This window comes from Syngnathoides biaculeatus, chromosome 9 (assembly GCF_019802595.1).
Source record: "Syngnathoides biaculeatus isolate LvHL_M chromosome 9, ASM1980259v1, whole genome shotgun sequence".
NCBI lineage: Eukaryota > Metazoa > Chordata > Actinopteri > Syngnathiformes > Syngnathidae > Syngnathoides > Syngnathoides biaculeatus.
This window is the reverse complement of record NC_084648.1, coordinates 28,094,832-28,119,765: the sequence shown is the minus strand read 5'-3', so window position 1 is coordinate 28,119,765 and position 24,934 is coordinate 28,094,832. Positions and strand designations below refer to the sequence as shown.

At 45.2% G+C, this 24,934-nt stretch overlaps 1 protein-coding gene and 1 long non-coding RNA gene across 5 annotated transcripts in view; one reads left to right on the top strand and one right to left on the bottom strand.

Annotated features, from left to right (window-relative positions):
* Positions 1 to 3,745: 3,745 nt before the first annotated feature.
* On the bottom strand, positions 3,746 to 7,655 carry LOC133506575 (uncharacterized). Its single transcript, XR_009796530.1, has 5 exons — positions 7,528 to 7,655; positions 4,561 to 4,654; positions 4,383 to 4,446; positions 4,179 to 4,244; positions 3,746 to 4,088 (listed from the first exon to the last, which is right to left on the bottom strand). It is a non-coding gene; the product is annotated as an uncharacterized LOC133506575 (long non-coding RNA).
* prss12 (serine protease 12) overlaps positions 7,329 to 24,934 on the top strand; it is a 43,468-nt gene continuing 25,862 nt past the window's right edge. For all 4 annotated transcript variants that reach the window (XR_009796529.1, XM_061830840.1, XM_061830841.1 and 1 more), the window contains exons 1-7: positions 7,329 to 7,726; positions 10,170 to 10,308; positions 11,771 to 11,943; positions 12,031 to 12,181; positions 12,292 to 12,470; positions 15,204 to 15,345; positions 15,438 to 15,658. Coding sequence is in view for 3 of the 4 variants with exons in the window: in XM_061830840.1 (XP_061686824.1) it covers positions 7,330 to 7,726; positions 10,170 to 10,308; positions 11,771 to 11,943; positions 12,031 to 12,181; positions 12,292 to 12,470; positions 15,204 to 15,345; positions 15,438 to 15,658 (1,402 nt within the window). In the remaining variant the exon portion in view is untranslated. The remainder of the gene's footprint in view (positions 7,727 to 10,169; positions 10,309 to 11,770; positions 11,944 to 12,030; positions 12,182 to 12,291; positions 12,471 to 15,203; positions 15,346 to 15,437; positions 15,659 to 24,934) is intronic.

Sequence of the window (24,934 nt, the reverse complement as noted above, 5' to 3'; positions counted from 1 at the left end):
CCACTACAGGTAGAGTTTGTTCTTTTTTTAAACAAGACTGTGATGGATGGACACAGAACTGATGAGATGACTACTGATGAGATCTGCTTCAACAGGTTCTGTCGCAGGCTATCCTTCCTTAGATGCCATATGTTCTCTGCATAAACTTTTTGAGGTTGGAGTTGATGTTGGTCTCCCACTTCAGGTACTGAGAGTAATTCCCAGGAACTTGAAGGTCTTGACTGTTGACACAAGGCAGTTCAACAATGTGAGGAGCGGCTTTGGTAAAGGATGGTTTGTGAAATCCACAATCATATCTATAGTCTTGAGAGTGTTCAGCTCCAGGTTGTATTGGCAGGACCAAAGCTCCAGCCCACCCACTTCCTGTAAATATGACGACTGTTCACAGACTTTGATGATCCAGATCATGTCGTCTGGAAACTTTAATTTGATACTGGGGTGCGTTGAGGTGCAGTCATTCATGTAGCGAGAGAAGATCTGCGGACAGAGGGAGGCCCGGGTGCTGATGATGTGTCTGGATGAGGTGGTGTCCCCCATCCTGATCTGCTGTATCTTGCCCGTCAGAAAGTTATGAATCTGTCACTAATATAAGATAAGCTACTGTCACTAAATTCTTCAAAAGAATCTTAAAGTTCCATCTTTGCTTGATTTTACACTTCTTCACTGTTTTCACTGTTTTTTTCCACTGTTTTAAGGTAAAGTAGGAAAGAGTGTGGTGGAGCAGCGGTCGTTTTAGAGAAAGTTCTGTGTGCTGCCTCAAGAAACCAGTGGCTTCCTCTTTTCATTTTTTTAACAGTACATATGTGAATTGTACCACTGGATGTAACAACCAGTCATCCCTCACTCATTGAATCACATTGCAAAATGCCACAAACTGAATAGCTGTATGTTGTACTTTCAATTTGCATTGGATTTTTTTTCTTTGCACAGAACACAGAATATCTGCAAAGAGACTGCACCAGCAGTGCGCAATTGTGCATGCACACAGTTTAGAGGGAACATTGGCTGACGATTTTTTGTTTTTTTGGCACGCAGTCCTGATCGACCAAGATTGCCTCGCAATCGACCGGTCGATCGCCATCGACCCATTGAGCACCCCTGCTATAGACCCATCCCAAATCTCCCTTTCATAGCCAAGATTGTTGAAAAAGTTCAGTTTTTTTAAATCAATTTAGCAATTTCTTGCATTTAAATTGACTATTTGACAATATCACAGTCACAGTCATCACAGTCCAGAATCTGCACTTATCATAGTACTAAATGATATAAGGTTGAATACTGACTCAGGAAAGGTGTCAATTTGGTCTTGTTGGATCTTAGCGCGGCTTTTGATAGGGTAGATCATAATACACTTCTGAACGGGTTGGAGAGATGGGTAGGACTAAATGGAACAGTCCTTAAATGTTTTAGGTCCTACCTGAAGGAACGGAGCTACTTTGGAACAATTAGAAGTGCTCAATCTCAACAATATCAATGACCAATGGGTCAGTTCTTGGACCTCTCCTGTTCAGCCTGTATATGCTACCCTTGGGTCAAAAATTTTGAAATTTTAATTTTGACCATCTTAACTATGCAGATGACACACAATTACATGTAGCAGTGTCTCCAGATGGCTATAATTCAATCGAGGTTTTGTTACACAGTCTAAATAATTGAGTGAGCCAAAATTTATTCAGCTAAACCACAACAAAACTGAGACTGAGAATTGTTTTGGCAACAAAGAAAAGAGAATTGCTGTTAGCAAATGCCTGTACTCACTTGTATCTTTAAAAACAAAGACTGAGTCCGAAACCTTGGTGTTCCGATAGGTTCCAACCTGATTTTCAACAGTTATATCAAATCAATCAGAAAAACTGCTTTTTACCATCTGAAGACCATTTCTAGAATGAAGCTTTTTATGTGTTCAGCAGGCCAGGAACAGCTCATCCATGCTTTTATCTCAAGTAGACGAGACTGCTGAAAAGAGCATTAAACAGCTACAGCTCATTCAAAATGCTGCTCCTCGGGTTCTGACCAGAACATAGAAGTTATTGCAAATTACTGCAATTCTAAAGTCCTTACGGAATATAAACCCAATAGAGCTCTGAGATCAACTGACTCAGGTCAAATAGTGGAGCACAGAGTCCAAAGCAAACATGATGAAACAGCATTTAGTTCTTATGCTGCACACAAATGGAATAAGTTGCCAACAGAGGTGAGGTCAGCCCAAAGTGTCAACGTTTTTAAATCCAGGTTGAAAACTCTTCTTTTTTCTCATGCTTTTTAGATTATTTGCACTTTTAATTATATTTCTTGCACTGTAAGCGGTTTTTAATTGTACTTTTATTTTTTTATTTTGTATATACAGTGGTGCCTTGGTTCCCGAACACAATCCCTTCCAGAAGGCTGGTTGAAAACCAAAACATCTGAACACCGAAGCACGTTTTCCCATTACAATGAATGGAAAATGAAATAGTGCGTTCCAAGCCGAAAAAATAGCTTTTTTTAAATTGATTTTTTTAGTTTTTCCTGATAATAAAATGCATAGTAGAAATAGATGTATAGTTTAAATATTTTACATAATTAAATCATTGAAGAAATATTTTTATTTTTTGCTTAAAATGTCTGCTTTAGCCTAGTAGAGTATGCTAGGCTGGGAGTGCATTGCCGTATCCGTCGTGACTCCCCCCCCCCCTTGTAAACCTTTTTTTTATTAACAAAAGTGCAGAATAACATTAAACAACCAATAATGAGGGGGGGGGGGCGGACAAATTGTTTTTTACTTGCACAGAAACGACACAACGTCAAAATAATTAAATTGCAACTAGAGGTAGGGTTAATGGAACAAAAGAAAAAAGCAATGCAGTTTCAGGTGTCCTCGGTGGGGGTGACTCGCCCCTTTTTCACAAAGAACAAATCTAACGTTTGTTTCTGCCGTCTTTTAAGCACTTTTCTGAAGTGGCTCATAACAACATAATTAAAATTTTGCAGTGCTCTGCAACATTCAGCTTTTTTCAGGCAATAAAGTTCTACAAAATTATGGATGTCGTTTCATTTAGCACAGATTGCTTTAATATCGGCACTTGAGACATCCTTCCTGCCTTCAGCCTCATTAGACGACCTCTCTTCCCTTCCTCGCCAACACTATCGCCAGCTAACTGCTGCTCGTTCGTGAAAATAAGAAGGAATTTTTCGACTTCCTCCAAGATCTGTGGCCTCTGCTTGGTCAACACGGTTGCTCCTTGAGCAACACCACTTGCTTTAAGGGCATCCTTGTGTTTCAGGATAGTGCTGATCGTCGTTTTCGCCATGCCATACTTCTTCGATAGCTCAGAAACACGCACACCAGATTCGTGCTCGGCTATCAAATCCTTCTTGAAGTCGACAGTTTTACGCACCACTTTCCTTTTTTCAGCACCAGCAGTTCCACTTACCTTCTTTGGAGACATGATCTGGGGTCAATGTTGCTCAATTTGAAGAAAAAACTGGGAAAAGTCAACTGGTTGTGCCACGTTGCACACGTTACATCTTTTCCATTTTTTTTCGGGGGTGCGTTCGAAAGCACAATAACAAAATATCGTGGGTCAGCTGGTCGGGGTATTCCAATACCGATTTTCGTTTGAAAACCAAAGAAAAAAAGTCTCTAAATTTTCGTTCGAAAACCGATTTGTACGACAACCAAGATGTTCGAAAACCAAGGTACCGGTGTGTATATTTTGTTGTCAATTTAATCGTTTTTTTCCCTGTTTAAAATGATTTATTTATTTGTATTCAAATTCATTTAATCATGTAAAACACATTACGTTACCTTGTGAATGAAGTGTGCTATATGAGTACATTTGCTTCGCTTTGGTTTGCTTGCTTTGCACATAGAATCCAAAAATGTATGACCAACATTTTGGTGTTATTCTTGCCATTTTCCTTGAAACCAGTATCTATTTCTGCTCGAAACACAACCTGTAGAATTTAGCATATAAGTATTACTATAAAAATACATTGTTGAAATTGCTGTAATGAGACATGGAGAAGACAAAAGCTGTCATTTTTTTTTCATTTTCATTCTTGTTTGCATTGGTGACTGGAATGGGAGCTGCTGCTGGAAGCATAATCTGTAAATTTTAAAAAATACATCCGATTAAAAGATAATACCTCTTATCCACAGTGTATTTTACAAGGGTAAAAAAAAAAAAAACCACTACCTTTCTTTGTCGCACTCCTAAAATAAGTTTGACTCGCGGGTGTTGCATTACTGCAAGGTGAACAAGCTGGAAATGAAAAATTCAAATCAGTACTGACAATAGAGGTTACATTGCAATGTGAACTAGTGTGACTAAATTATGGTGATGTCACAAGGATTGAAGTAGAGGAGAAGGGAACATTTTTGATTGCTCAATGTAGCTCACCTTCGCTGCAAAGGAGTTATCTTCATCTCCATGATCATCCACAGGAACTTGGGATGAAGCTCAGCTGTTTCCCAACAAACCAGAGAGAGGTCACCCGTCAGACGATTTCCGGATCCCATATACTGAAATCCTGGTTGGCAGATGGTTATTAGAAGGCAAATGCCCGAGTGTATCTCACCATATGGCCCAGCATTTTCAGCGATAGCTTTGGTGCAAAGGGATCAGCTCAGAGTATCATCATAAATTCCCACGGTTGAGCAAAGGTGTCATTCCTGTTGGTCACAGGAATATTTTTCTTGCTTTGTCACATTATAATTCTATTACTGAAAGCTTATATTTCACAGGATTTTTTTCATTTTGCCTTTTCTGCCATTATGTTTGCCTCTTCTCATTAACTCCTCTTCCCTGCGTCTATCTTCTTCTTCTTCTTCATTCAGAGGGAGGGAAGTTCACATCAAGGCATAGTTGCCCTCCACAGTTTGCCATTCATTATTGCCATTATCCAGAGACATGACCATCACACATAACTACACAAGACCCTCCTCCACTGATTCCCCCCCCCCCCAAAAAAAAAAAAAACCACCCTTGATGTGTTCAAATGCCATCAGATGGATAGGTCAATTTTGAATGACGTCTTTGGACAACAATCTTTGGACAACAACGCGGAATGAGTTGATATAATGAAAAGGGGGGAGTTGAGTTGGAAAATTTGTTTTATAAATACCAGATACAATGAAGAAAATAAGTATTTGAAGACCTTGCTATATTACAAGTTCTCCCACTTAGAAATCATGGAGGGGTCTGAAATTTTCCTCGTAGGTGCATGTCCACTGTGAGAGAGATAATCTAAAAAGAAAAATCCAGAAATCACAATGTATGATTTTTTTAACAATTTATGTGTTTGATACCGCTGCAAATAAGTATTTGAACACATGAGAAAACCAATGTTAATATTTGGTACAGTAGCCTTTGTTTGCAATTACAGAGGTCAAACATTTCCTGCTGGTGTTCACCAGGTTTGCACACACTGCAGGAGGGATTTTGGCCAACTCCTCCACACAGATCTTCTTTACATCTGACAGGTTTCTGAGCTGTTGCTGAGAAACACGGTGTTTCAGCTCCCTCCAAAGATTTTCTATTTGGTTTAGGCCTTTAGACTGGCTAGGCCACGCCAGAACCTTGATATACTTCTTACAAAGCCACTCCTTGGTTTTCCTGGCTGTGTGCTTCGGGTCATTGTCATGTTGAAAGACCCAGCCACGACCCATCTTCAATGCTCTGACTGAGGGAAAGAGGTTGTCCCCCAAAATCTCACAATACATGGTCACGGTCATCGTCTCCTTAATACAGTGCAATCGTCCTGTCCCATGTGCTGAAAAACTCCCATAAAACATGATGCTACCAGCCCATGCTTCACAGTAGGGATGGTGTTCTTGGGATGGAACTCATCATTCATCTTTCTCTAAACACAGTTATTGGAATTATGAGCAAAAAGTTCAGCCGTGTGGAGTTGTACAATTTTGTCTCTGGTGTCTTTGGACAGCTGTTTGGTCTTGGCCAGGTTACAAGTTTGAGTCTTACTGATTGTATGGGGTGGACAGGTGTTTTTATGCAGCTAACGACCTCACACAGGTGCATCTGATTGAGGATAATACATGGAGTGAAGGTGGACTTTTCAAGGCAGACTAACAGGTCTTTGAGCGTCAGAATTCTAGCTGATAAACAGGTGTTCAAATACTTATTTACAGCTGTATCACACAAATAAATCATACATTGTGATTTCTGGATTTTTTCTTTTTAGATTCTCTCTCAAAGTGGACGTGCACCTACGATGAAAATTTCAGACCTCTCCTTGATTTATGAGTGGGAGAACTTGCAGTATACCAGGGTGTTCACATACTTGTTTTCTTCACTGTATTACTTGTATTAGCTTTATACAATCTTCACATGCCTTCTTGTTTTATGTTCTGACTGCTGACTCTTTTCCAGCCAGTTTGGTGCATCCCGTTTGTTCCCAGGCATGTTGTGACCTTGAGCTGTTTCATGATAAAGATAAGTTGTGTGCAACAAGATAATTACTTCAGAAATTACACTGCTTGACAGCACACATGCTTATTTTCATTGGTGTTAGTGGCGCTCACGCAATTAGTTACACTGTGGGCCAGCCGTGTGCTGTCTGGGCTTCCTTTTTACTATTGTCTGGTTTAGTCACTGTAGTGTTCTCATGAAGCCTTTTTTTTTTTTATTCCATTGATTAACTGATCAGCACCCTGCTATTTATTTATGTATTTACATAAATTAGGGTTACCTAACCATAAATTGGTAGTTAACTGCCATTAAAAAAATAAACATAATAATGCTGTTTAAATCCTATGATGGAGTGGAAAGTACAAATTGTGTACACTCCACAATCACTTTATTTTATATTATGGTATGTGGCACAGCTGTAAGCATTGACCTCACAGTTCTGAGGACCAGCGTTCAGTTTGCATGTTCTCCCCTATGCCTGTGTAGGTTTTCTCCGGGCACGTTGGTTTCCTCCCACATCCACAAAACATTGTTGCATTCATTGGACACTCTAAATTGCCCCTAGATGCGATTGTGAGTGCGACTGTTGTTTGTCTCCATGTGCCCTGTGATTGCCCTGCAACCAGTTCAGGGTGTACGCTGCCTCCTGCCTGATGACAGCTTGGATAGATTCCAGCACGCCCTCGACCCTCATGAGGATAAGTGGCTCAGAAAATGGATGGATGGATGGTATCTGAAAAATGACTACAATTGACGGAAATATTTAAGATATGGACCAATAATGTTATATATATGTCCATCCAGTATTTATATATATATCCAGTATGTAGGCCTAGTCTTAATTTGCCCACTCATGTAACACGCTACTGTATATGCAGCTTCATTGATTTGCTCCCACCCCACTCTCCCTCACGTCGCGATGCGTCTGGCTTCCTTCTCCTCAGTTTATTCTATTCCTGCCGTATGCCAAGCTCTAGGATCCACGCGCCAGATCCCTGACATGAAGGCGGTCTTCCTCGTCCTCACGGCCGCTTTCCTGTGGCCGAGCGGCATCCACTCGTCATTTATTCAGCCGTTCGGCGAATGCGCACGGAGCCGCGGCTCAGGCGTTTCATACCGGGGCGCGATCGACGTCACCGAGTCCGGCGCACGGTGCATGAACTGGAGTGAGGTGGGCGGCTTCGCGGAGCGTCACCCGGGCAAAGGCGTCGGGGAGCACAATCAGTGCCGGAACCCTGACGGGAGAATCCGCGCATGGTGCTTCTTCCGGAACCAGAGAGGCAGAGTTGACTGGGGCTACTGCGACTGTAAACAAGGTATACACCTATACAGCAGGCCTGGAAAGACATCACATGGCCGAACACTTTCTCCATTACCATTGACTGGTTTTCATCTCGTGTTGACAACCAAGAACAATTATGCTTTCATTTTTTTAACACATGTGGTCAGTAAAAATAAGCATTTGGAAAGTTATAATGAGGTTTATTGCGATATTGAAACAACCCAGTAGATCACCACTTCAAAATCTCCTTACGTTGACCAACTTTGAAACAATGGGTCTGAATTCTGCACAATATAATTCAACAATATTGTTTGTTTAAAAACAGATCATTATATGAAAAGATGCAGTGATCCAATACAAGACCTCCATTAAACAAAAATCCTGCCATTTGAAATACTCTGTTTGGATGACATGCTCATAACTGTTTCTCATTCAAAAATGTACTGCATGAAGTGTGAAGTACAAAGTAGAAATCCAGCCATCCATTCATTTTCTTTGCCGTTTATCTTCACGATGGTCGGGGGGAGTGCTGGAGCTTATCCCAGCTGTCTACGGGCATGATGCTGGCTACACCCTGACGTGGCAGCTAGCCAATCGCAGGGCATATTGAGACAAACAGCCACAGTCACAATCACAGCTCGGGGCAATTTAAAGTGTCCAATTAATATTGGATGTTTTTGGGACGTGGGAGGAAACTGGAGTTTCCGGAGGAAACCCACGCAGGCACGGGAAGAACATGCAAACTCCACACAGGCGAGTCTGGGATTGAACCCGGGACCTCAGAACTGTGTGGCCAACACATTTACCAGCTGAAACACCGTGCCACCATAAAGTATAAATATGAAGGATAAATTGTGGTTTTCCATCCATCCATTTTCTTTGTCGCAAGGGTCGCAGGAGTGGTGGAGCCTATCCCAACGGTCAGCAGGCAGAAGGCAGGGTACACCTTGAACATGTTGAAATTGTGGTTTTGTCATGCAAAATAGTGCAATATAGTCACATACATTAAATACACTGATCATTTCTTATCAATCATTAATTGTAGACTTTAAATTACCCTAGGTGTGATTGTGAGTGCGCCTGTTGTCTGTCTCCATGTGCCCTGTGATTGGCTGCCAATCATTTCAGGGTGTACCCTGCCTCCTGCCCAACGACAGCTGGAATAGGTTCCTGTTCTCCCGCGACCCTAGTGAGGATAAGCGCCTCAGAAAATTGATGGATGGATATTAATTTCAATACATGCATGGATTGTATATCTGACCAGGAATGTTACTCTCGCTTGGTGTTCGAGTCCTTTATAATTCTCATACGTTTGTCTCAGCCTTGTATTTATTAAGTATATGTGGACGATCACTACTCAAATTACAGTTGGTGTCCTCTAACGTGAATGGAAAACTATAGCTCCACCCTGCATCGGTAGGTCTCTTGCTGTGATACATTTCTTTTTGTGTATGTTAATCAGGTTACTCTTACAAAGTATCATGACGTGCGCATCCGATAATTTACCGGTACATTTTTCAAAATAGATAATAATAATAGAATCAGTGTTGTTCTATGTTAGTGAGATCCACTAATTAAACAAAGGTGTCCCTAAAATCTGGACCAAGAGAGAAAAAATATTATGTTCAATAAATCACATTTTCAACGTTTTATACTGTTAACAAATAACTTCAATGTCAGTTCTAACACGTGTAATGTAAAAATTCTTTCATTTGAACTTAATACAGTAAGTCCACATTCCCATCAATTGCATGTAGGTGCATACTTTAGGGAGACCTCGTAGACTTGTCAGTGTCATGAAAAGTGCTCTGTTGAGTTGGAATGCCAAACAGATATTTCAACACCCTTCCTGCTCTAAAAACTACCTTATATGTCCTTATCTCTTTGTTGATAATGTGGTTAAACCTGTCGTAGATGTCTTCCCATGAACCTAAGTGAAATATGATACAGTAATTTTGTCACACATGCGACAGATTTATAACCACACATAAAAACAAATGGACTAGTGTGAGTCATTATCTCTTAAGCAGTGATTCCTAACCTTTATTGAGCCAAAGCCCATATCTTACATTATAAAAATGTCATGGCACACCAACAAACAAACCCAAAAAATATCACAAAAAGTGGACATGCCAATAAATTACTGTATACACTTTCAGATATCTAATAGAGTAACATTTATTTGTTTGTCTGTCTTCATATGCTGCTGCCATAGATAGATGAACAAAGATACATTATTTATTGTAAATAAATAATATTTTGACCAATTAAGTGAAATTTGATCATTTCCTGCGGCACACCGTAAGCGCTAACATGACACACTGATTGCGAATCACAGTCTTAGAGTTTTCCCGACTTAAACAGAGTTCTTTTGTATTGTTTTGATGACAAACCTGTGCTTATAACTAAAGAAACAAACAAACAAATAAATAAATACAATTCTTCTGCATGGGATGTCCCCCGCTCCGCACGTCAAGGTTCAGTACGACTGCAAGGAGGCCGCTCCAAACGAGAAGGCAGGTTGGAGGTCTACGTGGATGGAGTGTGGGGCTCCGTATGTAGCGACGACTGGCGTGATGAAGAGGCTGCAGTTGTGTGCAGGCAGCTTGGCAAGGGGTGAGTGTGCACTCATGCATACGTTCCCATTCTGACACTTTTAAAATGGCATGTAAAACAAAGGAATGATTCATTTATGGAAATAATGTACAATTCTATTAAAACCTCCATCTGCGGACATAATGTTGTTAGCACTTATATTATGATTCCGCAGAGAAGGGGGCAAAATGTAATTTGTTGTCTTTTAGCTAAATGATAGTTAAATTAGGGGCATGGTGGACAACTAGTTAGCACATCTACCTCACAGTTCTGAGGACCTGGGTTCAAATTCATTCTCACTTCTGTATAGTTTGTATGTTCTCCCTGTGCCTTCATTGCTTTTCTCCATGTGCTATGATTTCTTCCCGCACCCCAAATATATGCACGGTTAAATGAAGGCTGTAAAATGCCCATAGGTGTGAATGTGAGCGAAGTGGTTGTTTTTGATATGTTGCCTGTGATCGGCTGGTAAAAATTTCAGGGTGTCTGTATACCCTGCTTCTCGTCCAGAGTCAGCTGCAATAGGCATGCCGGAGACCCTAGTGAGGATAAGCGGTACGGAAAATGATTGAATTAATGACCATTTAATGTCTTTTCCATCCCATCATTTTTATTTCATCTAAAAAAAATCACTGGATTGAGACTTTTTGTTCTGTGCTTCCCTGTCTTGCATTCATATTTGATGCACGTGCACCATAAAAACTCACAATGCTATGCAGTCTTCAATTATCTACCAGATAATGACAGCATGATGCGAAATTGAAAGGGAGGTTTAAGAATTTTACAAAGCATAAGCACGTCAGTAGTTATTTTTACTTTTTTTTCCTTTTATTGTCAGTGCCCTTTGCATTCCAAACCTGCTTCCCCTGAAAGTACTGAGTGCTCCATTTATTTACCTTGTTACCACAACTCCTGCTCCTTACACTCTCTCGCACTCTTTTCAGCCTTTGTGTTAATTTCCAAATGCACAACCTGGTCTTACATTTTCTTTCACCTCTAAATATAAAACCAGGCAATGTAACACTTTAAGTTGGGGATGTTGAAAAAGAAACACGTGTACAAGTGTCATGACATGGAGGACCATGCTGCATACTTCCATCTGTTGACACTAAAACCCGCTCTGGCACGCATACATGCATTTTCATGCAAGAGAACTCAGAGCAGAATGCGAGAACAGTAATGTCAGCCATATGTTTGGCAGAATAGCCAGTTATATGCGTCACATGGCCAGTTATTGGACACTGCAGGGTGCAAAATTGCTTATGATATATTTTCTTCGGAATGGCAGATCGTGAACTTGCACGTGGCTAAAGGGCATTGTAAGCAGGTTGAAGCCTTTCTGCTTTGAAAGGCTCGTCACCAGCTTTGCAGTGGGATCTGCAGGAAATAGTTAAGAAGCAGAACTGTTAGTCTGTGTTTCTCTTTAAAACCCTTTTGTCATCCCAAATCTGGATTTACATTTGGAGTCCCAATTCCTCTGCAGCCTCTCAGGCCGTGCTCATGCGCTCCCTCTATCTCGTCCGAGCATGGCCAAGCTTCACTGGCGGGCTGTCCATTGTCAGGGAGATGAACCTGACTTGCTCCAGTGTCCCAAAACCATGTGGAATGGAGGCAAGTGCTCTCTGGCTGCAGCTGTGACCTGCACTAAGCAGCATGGTATGTCATCCTCTGGAATGGGGAGAAGGTTTGGATGGATTGTATACATTTCTTATGAATTTCGGTGCTGATCTGTATGTTTACCAGACACAGTGATGCTGCCTGTACGGCTGGTAGGAGGCCAGTCAATGTCTGAGGGCACAGTTGAGGTGTTCCATGCTGGCCAGTGGGGATCCATATGTGATGACCAGTGGGACGACAGTGATGCAGAGGTGATATGTCGACAATTGGGGCTGAGGTGAAGGCACACAGTTTTTTTAGAGTCACAAGCCAGTGGTCAATCATAAACAAACAGAAAATCGAGGATGTTTTCCTATATTTTTTCTGCACGATCTTTCTTCCTTTCAGTGGTATTGCACGGGCATGGGGCCAGGCCCATTATGGGAAGAGTTCAGGCCGTGTGTGGCTGGATAAGGTGAGCTGCACAGGAAATGAACTCACTGTGGAGCAGTGTCTGAAAAGTGCTTGGGGAGAACACAACTGCCTCCATTCTGAGGATGCTGGGGTCTCTTGTAGCCCTCTGTTAGGTAAGTGAAGCTACCTACATCATCATGAACTTGTGATGGTTTTTTGGGGGGAAAATAATTGTGTGACACCAACCTTTTAAATATTTGTTATACTTTGTGGAGAAAAACAAAGGAGCCCTTATCACCCTAGAGCCATCTCCTGCATATTCAGTAGCGAGATGGAAATAATTGCAAATAAATCCAATTACTGGCTTTGTGACCTAATCGTATGGAATCAGAAGGGTGGACAATTGTTCTAAATGTTTTTAGAATGAATTAAAAAAAAAAAGCTTCGATTCTGGCTGAACAGTGGAGTAGTAGTATGCAATCGACCTCACAATTCGGAGATCCTTGGTTTGAATCTTGCCTTTCTGTGCAGAATTTTTAACTTCTCCCTCTTTTAAATTGTTAAGATGTGGGAATTTGGGTGTAAATGGCTGTTTGCTTACATGTGCCCCTGTGATTAGCTGACAACCAATCCCCTGCTTGTCAGCTGGGATGGGCTCTAGCTCATCTGCAACTATTCTGTATACGCCACATGTGCTATAGAAAAAGAATTAATGGATGCTTGGATTGTACAATCATTTTTAGTTCCAAGACAATGTAACTGTGTGCTCTGAATGGCAATATCTAATAGTTTAATTGTATGCAAAACTTCTTCTTTTCCATGCGGCTTGTCCCGTTAGGGGTCGCCACAGCGTGTCATATTTTTCCATCAAAGCCTCTCTCGTGCATCTTCCTCTCTTACACCCACTGTCTACATGTCTTCCCTCACAACATCCGTCAACCTTTTCTTTGGTCTTCCTCACCCTCTTTTGCGTTGAAGCTCCATCCTCAGCTCCCTTCTATACACATTTTTTGCCTCTGTACATGTCCAAACCATCGAAGTCTGCTCTCTCCAACCTTGTCTCCAAAACATCCAACTTTGGATGTCCATCTATTTTGCTCATTTCTATTCCTATCCAGCCTGCTCACTCCAAGGAAGAACCTCAACATCTTAATTTCCGCCAGCCCCAATTGTGCTTCTTGTTGTCTCTTCAGTGCCACCGTCTCAAATCTGTATGTCATGGCCAGCCTCACCACTGTTTTATAAACTTTGCCCTTCATCCGAGCACAGACTCTTCTGTCACATAAAACACCAGACACCTTCCGCCAGCTGTTCCAACCTGCTTGGACACGTTTCTCCACTTCCTTACCACACTCACCATTGCTCTGGATTGTTGAAGCCAAGTATTTTAAGTCGTCCACCCTCGCTATATCTTCTTCCTGTAGCCTCACTCTTCCCCCTCCACCCCCTATCATTCACGCACATTTATTTTGTTTTACTTCAGCTCATCTTCATTCCTCTCCTTTCCAGTTCATGCTTCCATGTTTCTAATTGTTCCTCCACCTACTCCCTTCTTTCACTGCATTTCACAATATCATCAGCAAACATCATATCCAAGGGGACTTCAGTCTAACCTCATCTGTCAGCCTATCCATTACCACAACGAACAGGAAGGGGCTCAGATCTGTTCCCTGAGGCAATCCCACCTTCACCTTAAATTCTTCTACTACACCTATGGCACACCTCACTACTGTTCTGGTGCCCTCATACATGTCCTGTACTATTCTAACATACTTCTCTACCACACCAGTTTTCCACATGCAGTACCACAGTTCCTCTCTTGGTACTCTGTCATAGGCTTTCTTTAGATCCACAAAGACACAATGTAGCTTCTTCTGACATTCTCTGTACTTTTCAATGAGGATCCGCAAGGCGAATAATGCATCTGTGGTACTCTTTCTACACATGAAATCATACTGTTGCTCGCAGATACTGACTTCTCTCCTGAGTCTACTCTCCACTACTCTTTCCCATAACTTCATTGAGTGGCTCATCAACTTTATTGCGCTATAGTTTCCACAGCTTTCCAAGTCACCTTTGTTCTGCAAGACACATTTGTTCCTAAAAATGGGAACTAGAACACTTTTCCTCCATTCTTCAGGCATCTTTTCGCCCGCTAGTATTTTGTTGAATAAGTTGGTCAAAAACGCCACAGCCACCTCTCGAAATTGCTTTCATACCTCTACTACTATGTCATCAGGACCAACTGCCTTTCCGTTTTTCACCCTTTGTAGTGCCTTTCAAACTTCCCCCTTGCTAATCATTGTCACTTCCTGGTCCTTAAGGGTGTTAGAGAGGAAGATGTATGAAATAGGCTTAGATGAAAAAAGATGACACGCTGTGGCGACCCCTAATGGGACAAGCCGAAAGGAAAAGAAGAAGATCTTTTGTATTGCCTTTCTTCACCCTTACTAATCATTGCCACTTCCTGGTCCTTCACACTTCCCTCTTCTACTCTTCCTTCTCTCACAGTGCCTTCATTCATCAACTTCTCAAAGTATTCTTTCCATCTATTCAGCACACTACTGGCACCAGTCAACACATTTCCATCTCTATCCTTAATTAGCCTTACCTGCTGCACATCCTTCCCATCTCTTTCTCTCCATCTGGCCAACCTGTTGAGATCCTTGTCTCCTTTTTTTGTGTCCATCCTGGTGTACATACGTCATATGCCTCTTGTTTAGCCTTCGCCACTTCTGCCTTTGCCTTCCGTCGCATTTCAATGTATTCTTTTCGGCTCTCCTCAGTCCTCTCAGTGTCCTACTTCTTTGGTGTGTCTTCTGGTACACCTATTTTCCTGATTTTTAACTTCTCATGTGATTTTTATTTTTTATTTTATTGTAGATGTCTGTCTTTTGTCTCCACAGATGGTACCATTAGGTTAGTAGGTGGGACTGTGGGATACGAGGGACGCTTAGAGATCTTTTACCATGGACAGTGGGGAACGGTGTGTGATGATGGTTGGACAGACTCAAACACTCAAGTGGTGTGTCGCCAACTTGGTTACAGGTACCCTTAAATAGTTCCCTCGGCATACAGTATACAGTACGTGTATGATCATTTGGTTTTGCTGCATTATAATGCATGTGTGGACCGTGCAGGTTAGGCCAAACTCTGGTCCCTGAAGGACGAGACATCACACTGGTCCCTCGTTTCGGGGTTGCATCTGGTCCCATTCTTTTGGATGACGTAATCTGCACAGGCAAAGAGCCTAGCCTGTTGCTCTGCAAGAGGGAGGAGTGGCTTCGTCATGACTGCACACACCATGAAGATGTTAACATTGCTTGCAATGGAGAACGCCTTGGAGATGGGCTTGCAACGAGTAAGATGCAACCGTATCTGAGACCAATATTTAAAATGTCAGATATAAAGGTCCATACTGAATGTAGACAATATGTAATGTACTGTATGTGCAAAGGTAGAAGTTCACTATTGCCTGAAGTTTTAGAAGAATAATTTTTAGGTAGATTCTCAAATTATCGTGTAGTTTCATCTACTTTGGTCCAAACACCAGAGCCACATTTGTTAACTGGTTAACATGGAATTAGCTATGGGATGTTGTGCTACAGCCATGGAGACCTCCTCTTATACTCATCAATCCAAAACTGGCTTCAGAACAGGAGCACAGAAGATTTAGAAAGTGATTCTACCTTCTCATTAAAGATATATATTCAATTTCTATGGCAAATGTCCACACTTCGGTGATCGACTGGCTAGAGCCAATCCCGGCAGACTGACTGTTACAGTAGGAACATTTTTTTTAGTTACTAATTCAAGGTCACGTTCATGCCGCACTGACTTTTTGAAAAATGTCAGATTAAATTCTAACGATAACGTTTGCATATGCATGTGAATTTGTTTGTCATAAGATTTAGAGTTAACAAACCACAGACTTTCATTACTGTGTAAAATAATCTGAAATCTCTGGAATCCAAGCATTTTCTAATGACCTGACTGTGAGCCCTTCTAGTATTCTCTTTCTTTGTGGTTTTGGTAAGCACTAAAAAGGGTTCCCAACAGGAAATTTGAGACAGCCAACCACAACTTCTAATTTCATGCTGATAGGTACGACTATAATGATTTATCAGTGTAGGTATGGGAGTTTTATTCTCAGTGGTTAATGCATTAACTGCAGACTCTGACAATGATGTGTTGAGCACACATATTCCAGAGCAGCCAAGGCATTCGGAAAGTTTTCGTTTACACCAATTTCCTCTGTCTACTGTATTGTAAGATTTGTAAGGTTTGTAAGGTTTGTAAGATCTCTGTCAAAGTCAGCCTGGACTAAATTAAAACCTCATTTTAGAAAATGGCCGGATGGTGATGTCACATGAGATTTTACAAGCATGTCTGCCTTTTAGCTTACCCTGCAGTAAGAACTGGACTGATTGTTAATGTACCTGGTGTGTAAATTTAAGCCCCTTGCAAGTGACCAAACATTGCAGGCAAGCTTTAGTGCGCCCACATATTGCCTGTGCATGTGTAAAACTGCATCTCACAACTCTTCTCAAAAACATTGTGTAGTGTGACTCTTGGCTAAAAGAGGCAGGAGGAAGATTTTGGGGACCTGAACACCATTAATCAATTGTATTTCAATGGCTTCTGGCAATAACAAAGGAGAAAGGAGAGAGAGAGATGGAGGAAACCGAGTTGTTTTTATTGAGTTCACTTCTCTGTTGTTTTTGCTAATGCAGCATGCAACATACGGTAAATTTTATGCAATGGCTGCTGAATGTCACGTAAAAGAATGCATGTGAGCCTTTTCCTTGGTCAGAGGTCACACAGTGAAGACTGAAATAGCTGTTTCACATGCTGGGGGTTTATTGATGCAGCTTAGGTAGCTTTGGCAAGAGCCAGATGAACATTCTCAGTCGCAAAAGACTTATGTAATTCCTGCAAAGCATTTTTGAGTTTCCTTCTGTGGATTTGTGGAAGTTTATTTGTGGCACCTAACCCTGCTGCAGATTGGTTTCTGTTTATTATGAAAAGGCCAGACAATGTAGATAAGCCAGACAGGGCTTTCAAGTCACACTCTTTGGTTTGCTTGTTTTCTTATCTTGTCAGAGAGCTTCACACTGACATCATGTTAGTGCATGAATGTTATAAGAAAGAAGACAAAGGCCTTCTCCAGTGCTCTTAAAACAGTGGCAAAGAAAAATTAACTTTCCACTACCACCATCAATGCCGTTTATTTGACAAGGAACTAAAAATGGCAAGTGGGTATACACTTTGGTCCTGATGACTCAACATATGCTACATGGATTGCATGATGTCACTAGGGCAGTCAGCGAAGAATAATAAAGGTCACAAAAAATATGAGATGGAAAGATTTAGTAAGAACGGATAGTTATGGCGAAGGACATTTACACTCATGTGATTGAGAGCTGGAGAGCCCAGGTTTACCACACTATTTGTGACAGCTGTCAACTTGTGGACCTGAATATGGCAAATAACAGAGGTGGGACCAAGTAATTGCTTTGCAATTTACAAGTCTCAAGTCTTTGACCTCAAGTCTTGTGTCAAGTCCCAATTAATATAGCCAAGTCTCGAGTAGAAACATGCAAGTCCCCAGTCAAGTCACAAGTTATCAAACTTAAATTTCAAGTCCTTTCCAGGCATTTTAACATCCATCCATCCATCCATCCATCCATCCATCCATCCATCCATCCATCCATCCATCCATCCATCATCCATCCATCCATCCATCCATCCATCCATCCATCCATCCATTTCTGAGCCGCTTATCTTCGTAACAGTTGCGGGAGTGTTGGAGCCCATCCCAGCTATCTCTGGCCAGGAGGCTGGGTAGACACTGAAATAGATGCCAGGCAATCGCAGGGCACATAGGAACAAACAATCATTCACACACACATTTACATTGATGGGCAATGTAGAGTCTCCAATTAATGTATGTTTTGGGGATGTGGGAGGAAACCAGAATGCCCAGAGAAAACCCATGCAGGCACGGAAGAACATGCAAACTCTACACAGGTGGGGATTTGAAGCCCGGTCATCAGAATTGTGAGGCAGACGCTACAACTATGCTGCCCAATTTGTTAAAGAAACAGAGGAAAAAAATATGCAAGACTGATTCTTATGAACACTACACTGACTAAACTAAACTAATGTACGGGAATTCCAGACGGTGCAGGGCTGCCCTCCAGTTATAACAATTTGTGTGATCGCTACAGAGGTTATGCTAATGCTGATGAAAACAAGGATACGTGACATCAAGCAGCGCAATTTCCACATCCACATTATTTTTGAATAATTAACATCCTAGTTGTTATGGTAATTGTTGTTTCTATGTATGTTAAGATTGGTTCTTGGGATGTATACTCTAATGAAGTCTTACAATTATTGCTGATTTATGTTGTACTATTTTTTTGTTTGTTTGTTTTTGTTTTTTCCATGGAAGATTTTGGTAGTGTTTGAAAGAATGAGCGCTTGCTCGATTCCCATAGAAGATCGTGCCCATCAGGATGTTAACTTTCCAAAGAAAATGTTTACTAATCATATAAATAATAGGGTAGTACACATTGACCTACTTGAGTCACTAAGATCCGCAGCTTTAAGTGGTAACTTTTCATATTTTCCTGTAGTAAAAGAATAAGTAACAGATATAGCTCCTGAAAGAGAAACTGCAATTTATGTCATGATCCTGCTGCTCCAGCACGAGCTGTGCGGGTGACCGCGCATGTGCGCTGATTGGGAGGTGCACACCTGCGCCTCAGGCAGCCTGATTATGCTGTGGATTTATATGACCGCGATGACAACTGGCCGGCGCCAGTTCGTTGATCTTCATGTCCCGTTCGTGTGGTCCGGTATCTCTGATTGAACCTGTGTGTACCAATCTTCGTCCGTTCTCCGACCAACCTTGTAAGCCTGACTCCTTCGATACTTCTGCCTGCTTTGATTGTTCTCCCGTGTGCCGACTCCTGCTTGCCCGACGTCCCAACTACCACTGCTGCACCGGACTGCCTGCTCGATCCCCTACCTCTGTATATAATAAACGTGTCTCTTCTTGAACTACCTTGCGTCTTCCGAGTTCCTGCATTTGGGTCCTACCCCCGATCCGATGGGACGTGACAGAACGAACTGGCCAATACAGGACCCAGCAGGAAAGACCCGGCGTTGCCGGGACCGACGCAAGGTAGACCGTCTGCCGGAGGACCAAGCCTGTTCGGTCCGGGTAGGCTCCCTGATGTCCTCTGCTTCACTGTCTTACGCTCCGCCAGCGAGGTATGAATACGTCCCGAACACGACCCGTCCGGCTCCTCATAATCTTCTGGACTCTGACTTTTCGGAGGATGAGGAGGACCGTGATTTGTATGACTGGCTGCCGGAGTACGACTCCGATTACTCTGATTATGAATCTGCTCGTCCGATCTTTCATCCCAGTCAGTTTGTTTCACCTCCCCGCGTTTCCAGCACCCAAACGTCTTCGCCCGGTAGGTTTAAGTACACCAATCCGTATGAGGGAACCCGCTTGGCCATCTACCCGGGACCTCTGCGTGGCGGCCAGAGGAGACGCCCCGTCCGGGTGCTCCCCGATGCCTCCTGCTGCGCGGCAACTAAGACATCGTCCTCCCACTCCTCGCCGGCAACGGCGAAACCGGCAAACCCACAGCTGGTGGCGAAGCTTCCAGCCCAGAGGGAGGAGGAGTCTCCAAATCACGAGGCGTTCCGCCGCGAAATGCGGGCGGAGATAGAGCGGCAGAGCGCGGAATTGGCGGCTCTCACGGCCCAGGTCCGGCAAGGATTGTCGAACGACGGACGACGGACTCGCTGCTGACGCAGGTTCACGTGGCAGTTGGAACTGACCCGCTCCCGAGACACGCCCACGTGTCAGTTTCAACTGACTCTCTGCCTACTCTCGTTCACGTTGCTGTGGAAACCGACCCGCCTCCTCGCCAAGTGCACGTCGCAGTGGGAACGGATTCGCCACCTCGCCAAGCGCACGCAGCTGTGGAAACTGACCCGCCTCCTCGCCATTCCCACGTCGAGGTTTTGGCTGTTCCGAGCAGAGTTAACGCGGCAGTCGGAACTGACCCGCTCCCAAGACATGCCCACGTGTCAGTTTCGACTGACTCTCTGCCGACTCTCGTTCATGTTGCCCTGGAAACGGATTCGCCACCGCGCCACGCCCACGTTGCTGTTTCAACGGATGCACTGCAAGCTCACGTGGCAGTGGGGACCCACCCGATGCCGCCTCACGTTGCTGTCCAGGAGGTGGCGACGTCTCCACAGCCGCTTCTCGTCCGTGCTCTGGAGTACCAGTGGTGACCGGCCCGCCGACGCTCCACACTCCTGCTTCGTCGGCGACCGGCCCGCGGTCGCTCCCCGTTCCTGCTCTGTTGGCGACCGGCCCGCGGTCGCTCCCCGTTCCTGCTCTGTCGGCGACCGGCCCGCGGTCGCTCCCCGTTCCTGCTCTGTCGGCGACCGGCCCGCGGTCGCTCCCCGTTCCTGCTCTGTCGGCGACGGGCACGCCCATACGTTCCCGTCCAGGAGGTGGCGACGGTGACACTGACGCTGCCTTCTCACGTTCCTGTCCAAGAGGAGGTGGCGACAGTTCCGCAGCCGCCTCACGTTGCTGTCCAGGAGGTGGCGATGGTGGCGCCGCCTTCTCGCAGTGGGAACGGACTCGCCACCTCGCCAAGCGCACGCAGCTGTGGAAACTGACCCGCCTCTTCGCCATTCCCACGTCGAGGTTTTGGCTGTTCCGAGCAGAGTTAACGCGGCAGTCGAAACTGACCCGCTCCCGAGACACGCCCACGTGTCAGTTTCGACTGACTCACTGCCGACTCTCGTTCACGTTGCCCTGAAAACGGATTCGCCACCGCGCCACGCCCATGTTGCTGTTTCAATGGATGCACTGCAAGCTCATGTGGCAGTGGGGACCGACCCGATGTCGCCTCACGTTGCTGTCCAGGAGGTGGCGACGTCTCCACAGCCGCTTCTCGTCCGTGCTCTGGAGTACCAGTGGCGACCTGCCCGTGAACGCTCCACACTCCTGCTCTGTCGGCGACCGGCCCGCGCTCGCGCCCCGTTCCTGCTCTGTCGGCGACCCGCCCGCCGTCGCTCCCCGTTCCTGCTCTGTCGGCGACCGGCCTGCGGTCGCTCCCCGTTCCTGCTCTGTCGGCGACGGGCACGCCCATACGTTCCCGTCCAGGAGGTGGCGACGGTGACACTGACGCTGCCTTCTCACGTTCCTGTCCGGGAGGTGGCGACGGTGACACTGACGCTGCCTTCTCACGTTCCTGTCCAGGAGGAGGTGGCGACAGTTCCCCAGCCGCCTCACGTTGCTGTCCAGGAGGTGGCGATGGTGGCGCCGCCTTCTCGCAGTGGGAACGGACTCACCACCTCGCCAAGCGCACGCAGCTGTGGAAACTGACCCGCTTCTTCGCCATTCCCACGTCGAGGTTTTGGCTGTTCCGAGCAGAGTTAACGCGGCAGTCGGAACTGACCCGCTCCCGAGACACGCCCACGTGTCAGTTTCGACTGACTCTCTGCCGACTCTCGTTCATGTTGCCCTGAAAACGGATTCGCCACCGCGCCACGCCCACGTTGCTGTTTCAACGGATGCCCTGCAAGCTCATGTGGCAGTGGGGACCGACCCGATGTCGCCTCACGTTGCTGTCCAGGAGGTGGCGACGTCTCCACAGCCGCTTCTCGTCCGTGCTCTGGAGTACCAGTGGCGACCGGCCCGTGGACGCTCCACACTCCTGCTTCGTCGGCGACCGGCCCGCGGTCGCTCCCCGTTCCTGCTCTGTCGGCGACCGGCCCGCGGTGGCTCCCCTTTCCTGCTTTGTCGGCGACCGGCCCGCGGTCGCTCCCCGTTCCTGCTCTGTCGGTGACCGGCCCACGGTCGCTCCCCGTTCCTGCTCTGTCGGCGACCGGCACGCCCATACGTTCCCGTCCAGGTGGTGGCGACAGTGACATTGACGCTGCCTTCTCACGTTCCCGTCCAGGAGGTGGCGATGGTGACACTGACGCTGCCTTCTCACGTTCCTGTCCAGGAGGTGGCGACAGTGACAATGACGCTGCCTTCTCACGTTCCTCTCCAGGAGGAGGTGGCGACAGTTCCCCAGCCGCCTCACGTTGCTGTCCAGGAGGTGGTGATGGTGGCGCCCCCTTCTCACGTTGCTCTCCAGGAGGTGGCGATGGTGTCGCCGCCTTCTCACGTTGCTGTCCAGGAGGTGGCGATGGTGTCGCCGCCTTCTCACGTTGCTGTCCAGGAGGTGGCGATGGTGTCGCCGCCTTCTCACGTTGCTGTCCAGGAGGTGGCGATAGTGTCACCGCCTTCTCACGTTCCTGTCCAGGAGGAGCTGGGGAGTTCTGTGGAGCCACCCTGGAGCTTGAGAGACTTCGGGATGGTGGGGGTCATGGCTCTGGTCCTGCGCTCCATCATCCTCTCCGCTCCTGAGGGCGCCCAGCCGCTTCAGGACCTGGCCTCGTTGGTGACCAATCCACGGCTGCCACCTGACCAAGCCTTGGTGGCGACCAGTCCCTGGTCGTCTCGCAACCACGGTGTGGGAGGTTCTCGTCCGAACCAGTTGCCTGCCTCTGCCTGGTTCCTGCTTCGTCGTTTGGTTCCTCACAGAGGTCGTCCGCCCGAATTGCCCCTTGGGGACCCAGGTGCTTGGCATCCGGGTCGTCCTCCTGACCTGTCCACCCAGACGCCTTGTGTTTGGTGGCCTGGATGGCCACCAGACTGGGTTTCGGGGGGGCGTGCCCTCCGCCGGACTTCCTTCCGCCCACCCCTGCCTGTGTTAATTATTGTCTGTTTTTTCATTTGGGGGGGGGGGGGGTACTGTCATGATCCTGCCGCTCCAGCACGAGCTGTGCGGGTGCCCGCGCAGGTGCGCTGATTGGGAGGTGCACACCTGCGCCTCAGGCAGCCTGATTATGCTGTGGATTTATATGACCGCGATGACAACTTGCCGGCGCCATTTCGTTGATCTTCATGTCCCGTTCGTGTGCTCCGGTATCCCTGATTGTACCTGTGTGTACCGACCTTCGTCCGTTCTCCGACCAACCTTGTAAGCCTGACTCCTTCGTTACTTCTGCCTGCTTTGATTGTTCTCCTGTGTACCGACACCTGCCTGCCCGCTCACCTGCTCTCTTCACCCGACGTCCCAACTACCGCTGCTGCACCGGAATGCCTGCTCGATCCCCTACCTCTGCATATAATAAACGTGTCTCCTTGAACTACCTTGCATCTTCCGAGTCCTGCATTTGGGTCCTACGCTCATTCCGATGGGACGTGATAATTAATGCTTTCTCAGTGCTTCGATCAAAGTCCCAAGTCTTTTCAAGGTAGTGGCTTCAAATTCAAGTGTCAAGTCATTGTTCTACAAGTCGAATTTCAAGTCCTCTAACATAGTGTCAAATAAGAATCCGAATCAACGTTATTGGCCAAGTTTGTAACAACCAACAAGGAATTTGTCTCTGGTAGTTGGTGCTGCCCTAGTGTGACATACATGTTCAGTACGAAGAACAGAATAAACGAACTAACAAGAACAAAGGACAATAGACAGCCATTTTTTTCCCTTATAAGAACTCACAGTTGTACAAAGTTGTGCAAGGATGCAACGTATTCTAGAATTTAGAGCAGTTAGCTAGCCGATTAGACCAACAGTCCAGTGGAGTGACAATTGTACAAAGGGTGTTAAGGTTTTTGGAGTGTATACAGTTTAAAGAGACGAGTTGTGCGATAGTCTGTTATATATAGAATTAATACTAATTGACCCAGCAGGGTTTGACAACAACTCAAGGCAGAAAACTGGCAGCACGTAACAGTGGAATGGTAGATTCGCTGATGGAAAAAACTGTTGGAATGCCTGTTGCATTGATTGGTACTGCCGCCTCCATGAAAGGAGCAGGAAGTGCTGGTGTCGAAAGTTATTGAATTCATGACTGGACTCTCAAGTTATGAAGTCACTGATGGAATGGAACCAAATGGATATGGACATAAGTCCAAGTCATGACTACTACTGATAACTACTGTGGAAAATGGATAAATGTTATCAATTATGATGATTTTTTTTTTTGTTTATATGCCCGGTGCATGTGCCATATACACATTTTAATTTGCTAGCTACCTCACAGTTTGCCTCTTGGGTACATCATGGTGCTGCTCCTGGCTGTCAATGACCGTGAACTGGTCCCAGAGAATGAGTTTTTCAATTTAGCTTGCTGCAGCCGGATAAAAAAAATGTCCAAAATTCGAGTTTTTGTGGTTACATGTCAAGTATGTCATAGCATTGGATTTTGTTGACGTGATGAGAGCAGGTTCTTTGAGATCCAAAAACAAGGAAACACTTGAATTAAAAGAGTCTTGTGTAAGCACAAGAAGCAACAATCCAAATAGAGAAAAAAACCCACAACAGATGACACAGTACAAGGACAAAGAAAATTGTTGGAATGCCTGTTGCATGGATTGGTACTGCCTCCTCCATGAAAGGAGCAGGAAGTGCTGGTGTCGAAAGTCATTGAATTCATGACTGGACTCTCAAGTTGTGAAGTCACTGATGGAATGGAACCAAATGGATATGGACATCAAGTCCAAGTCATGACTACTACTGATAACTTCTGT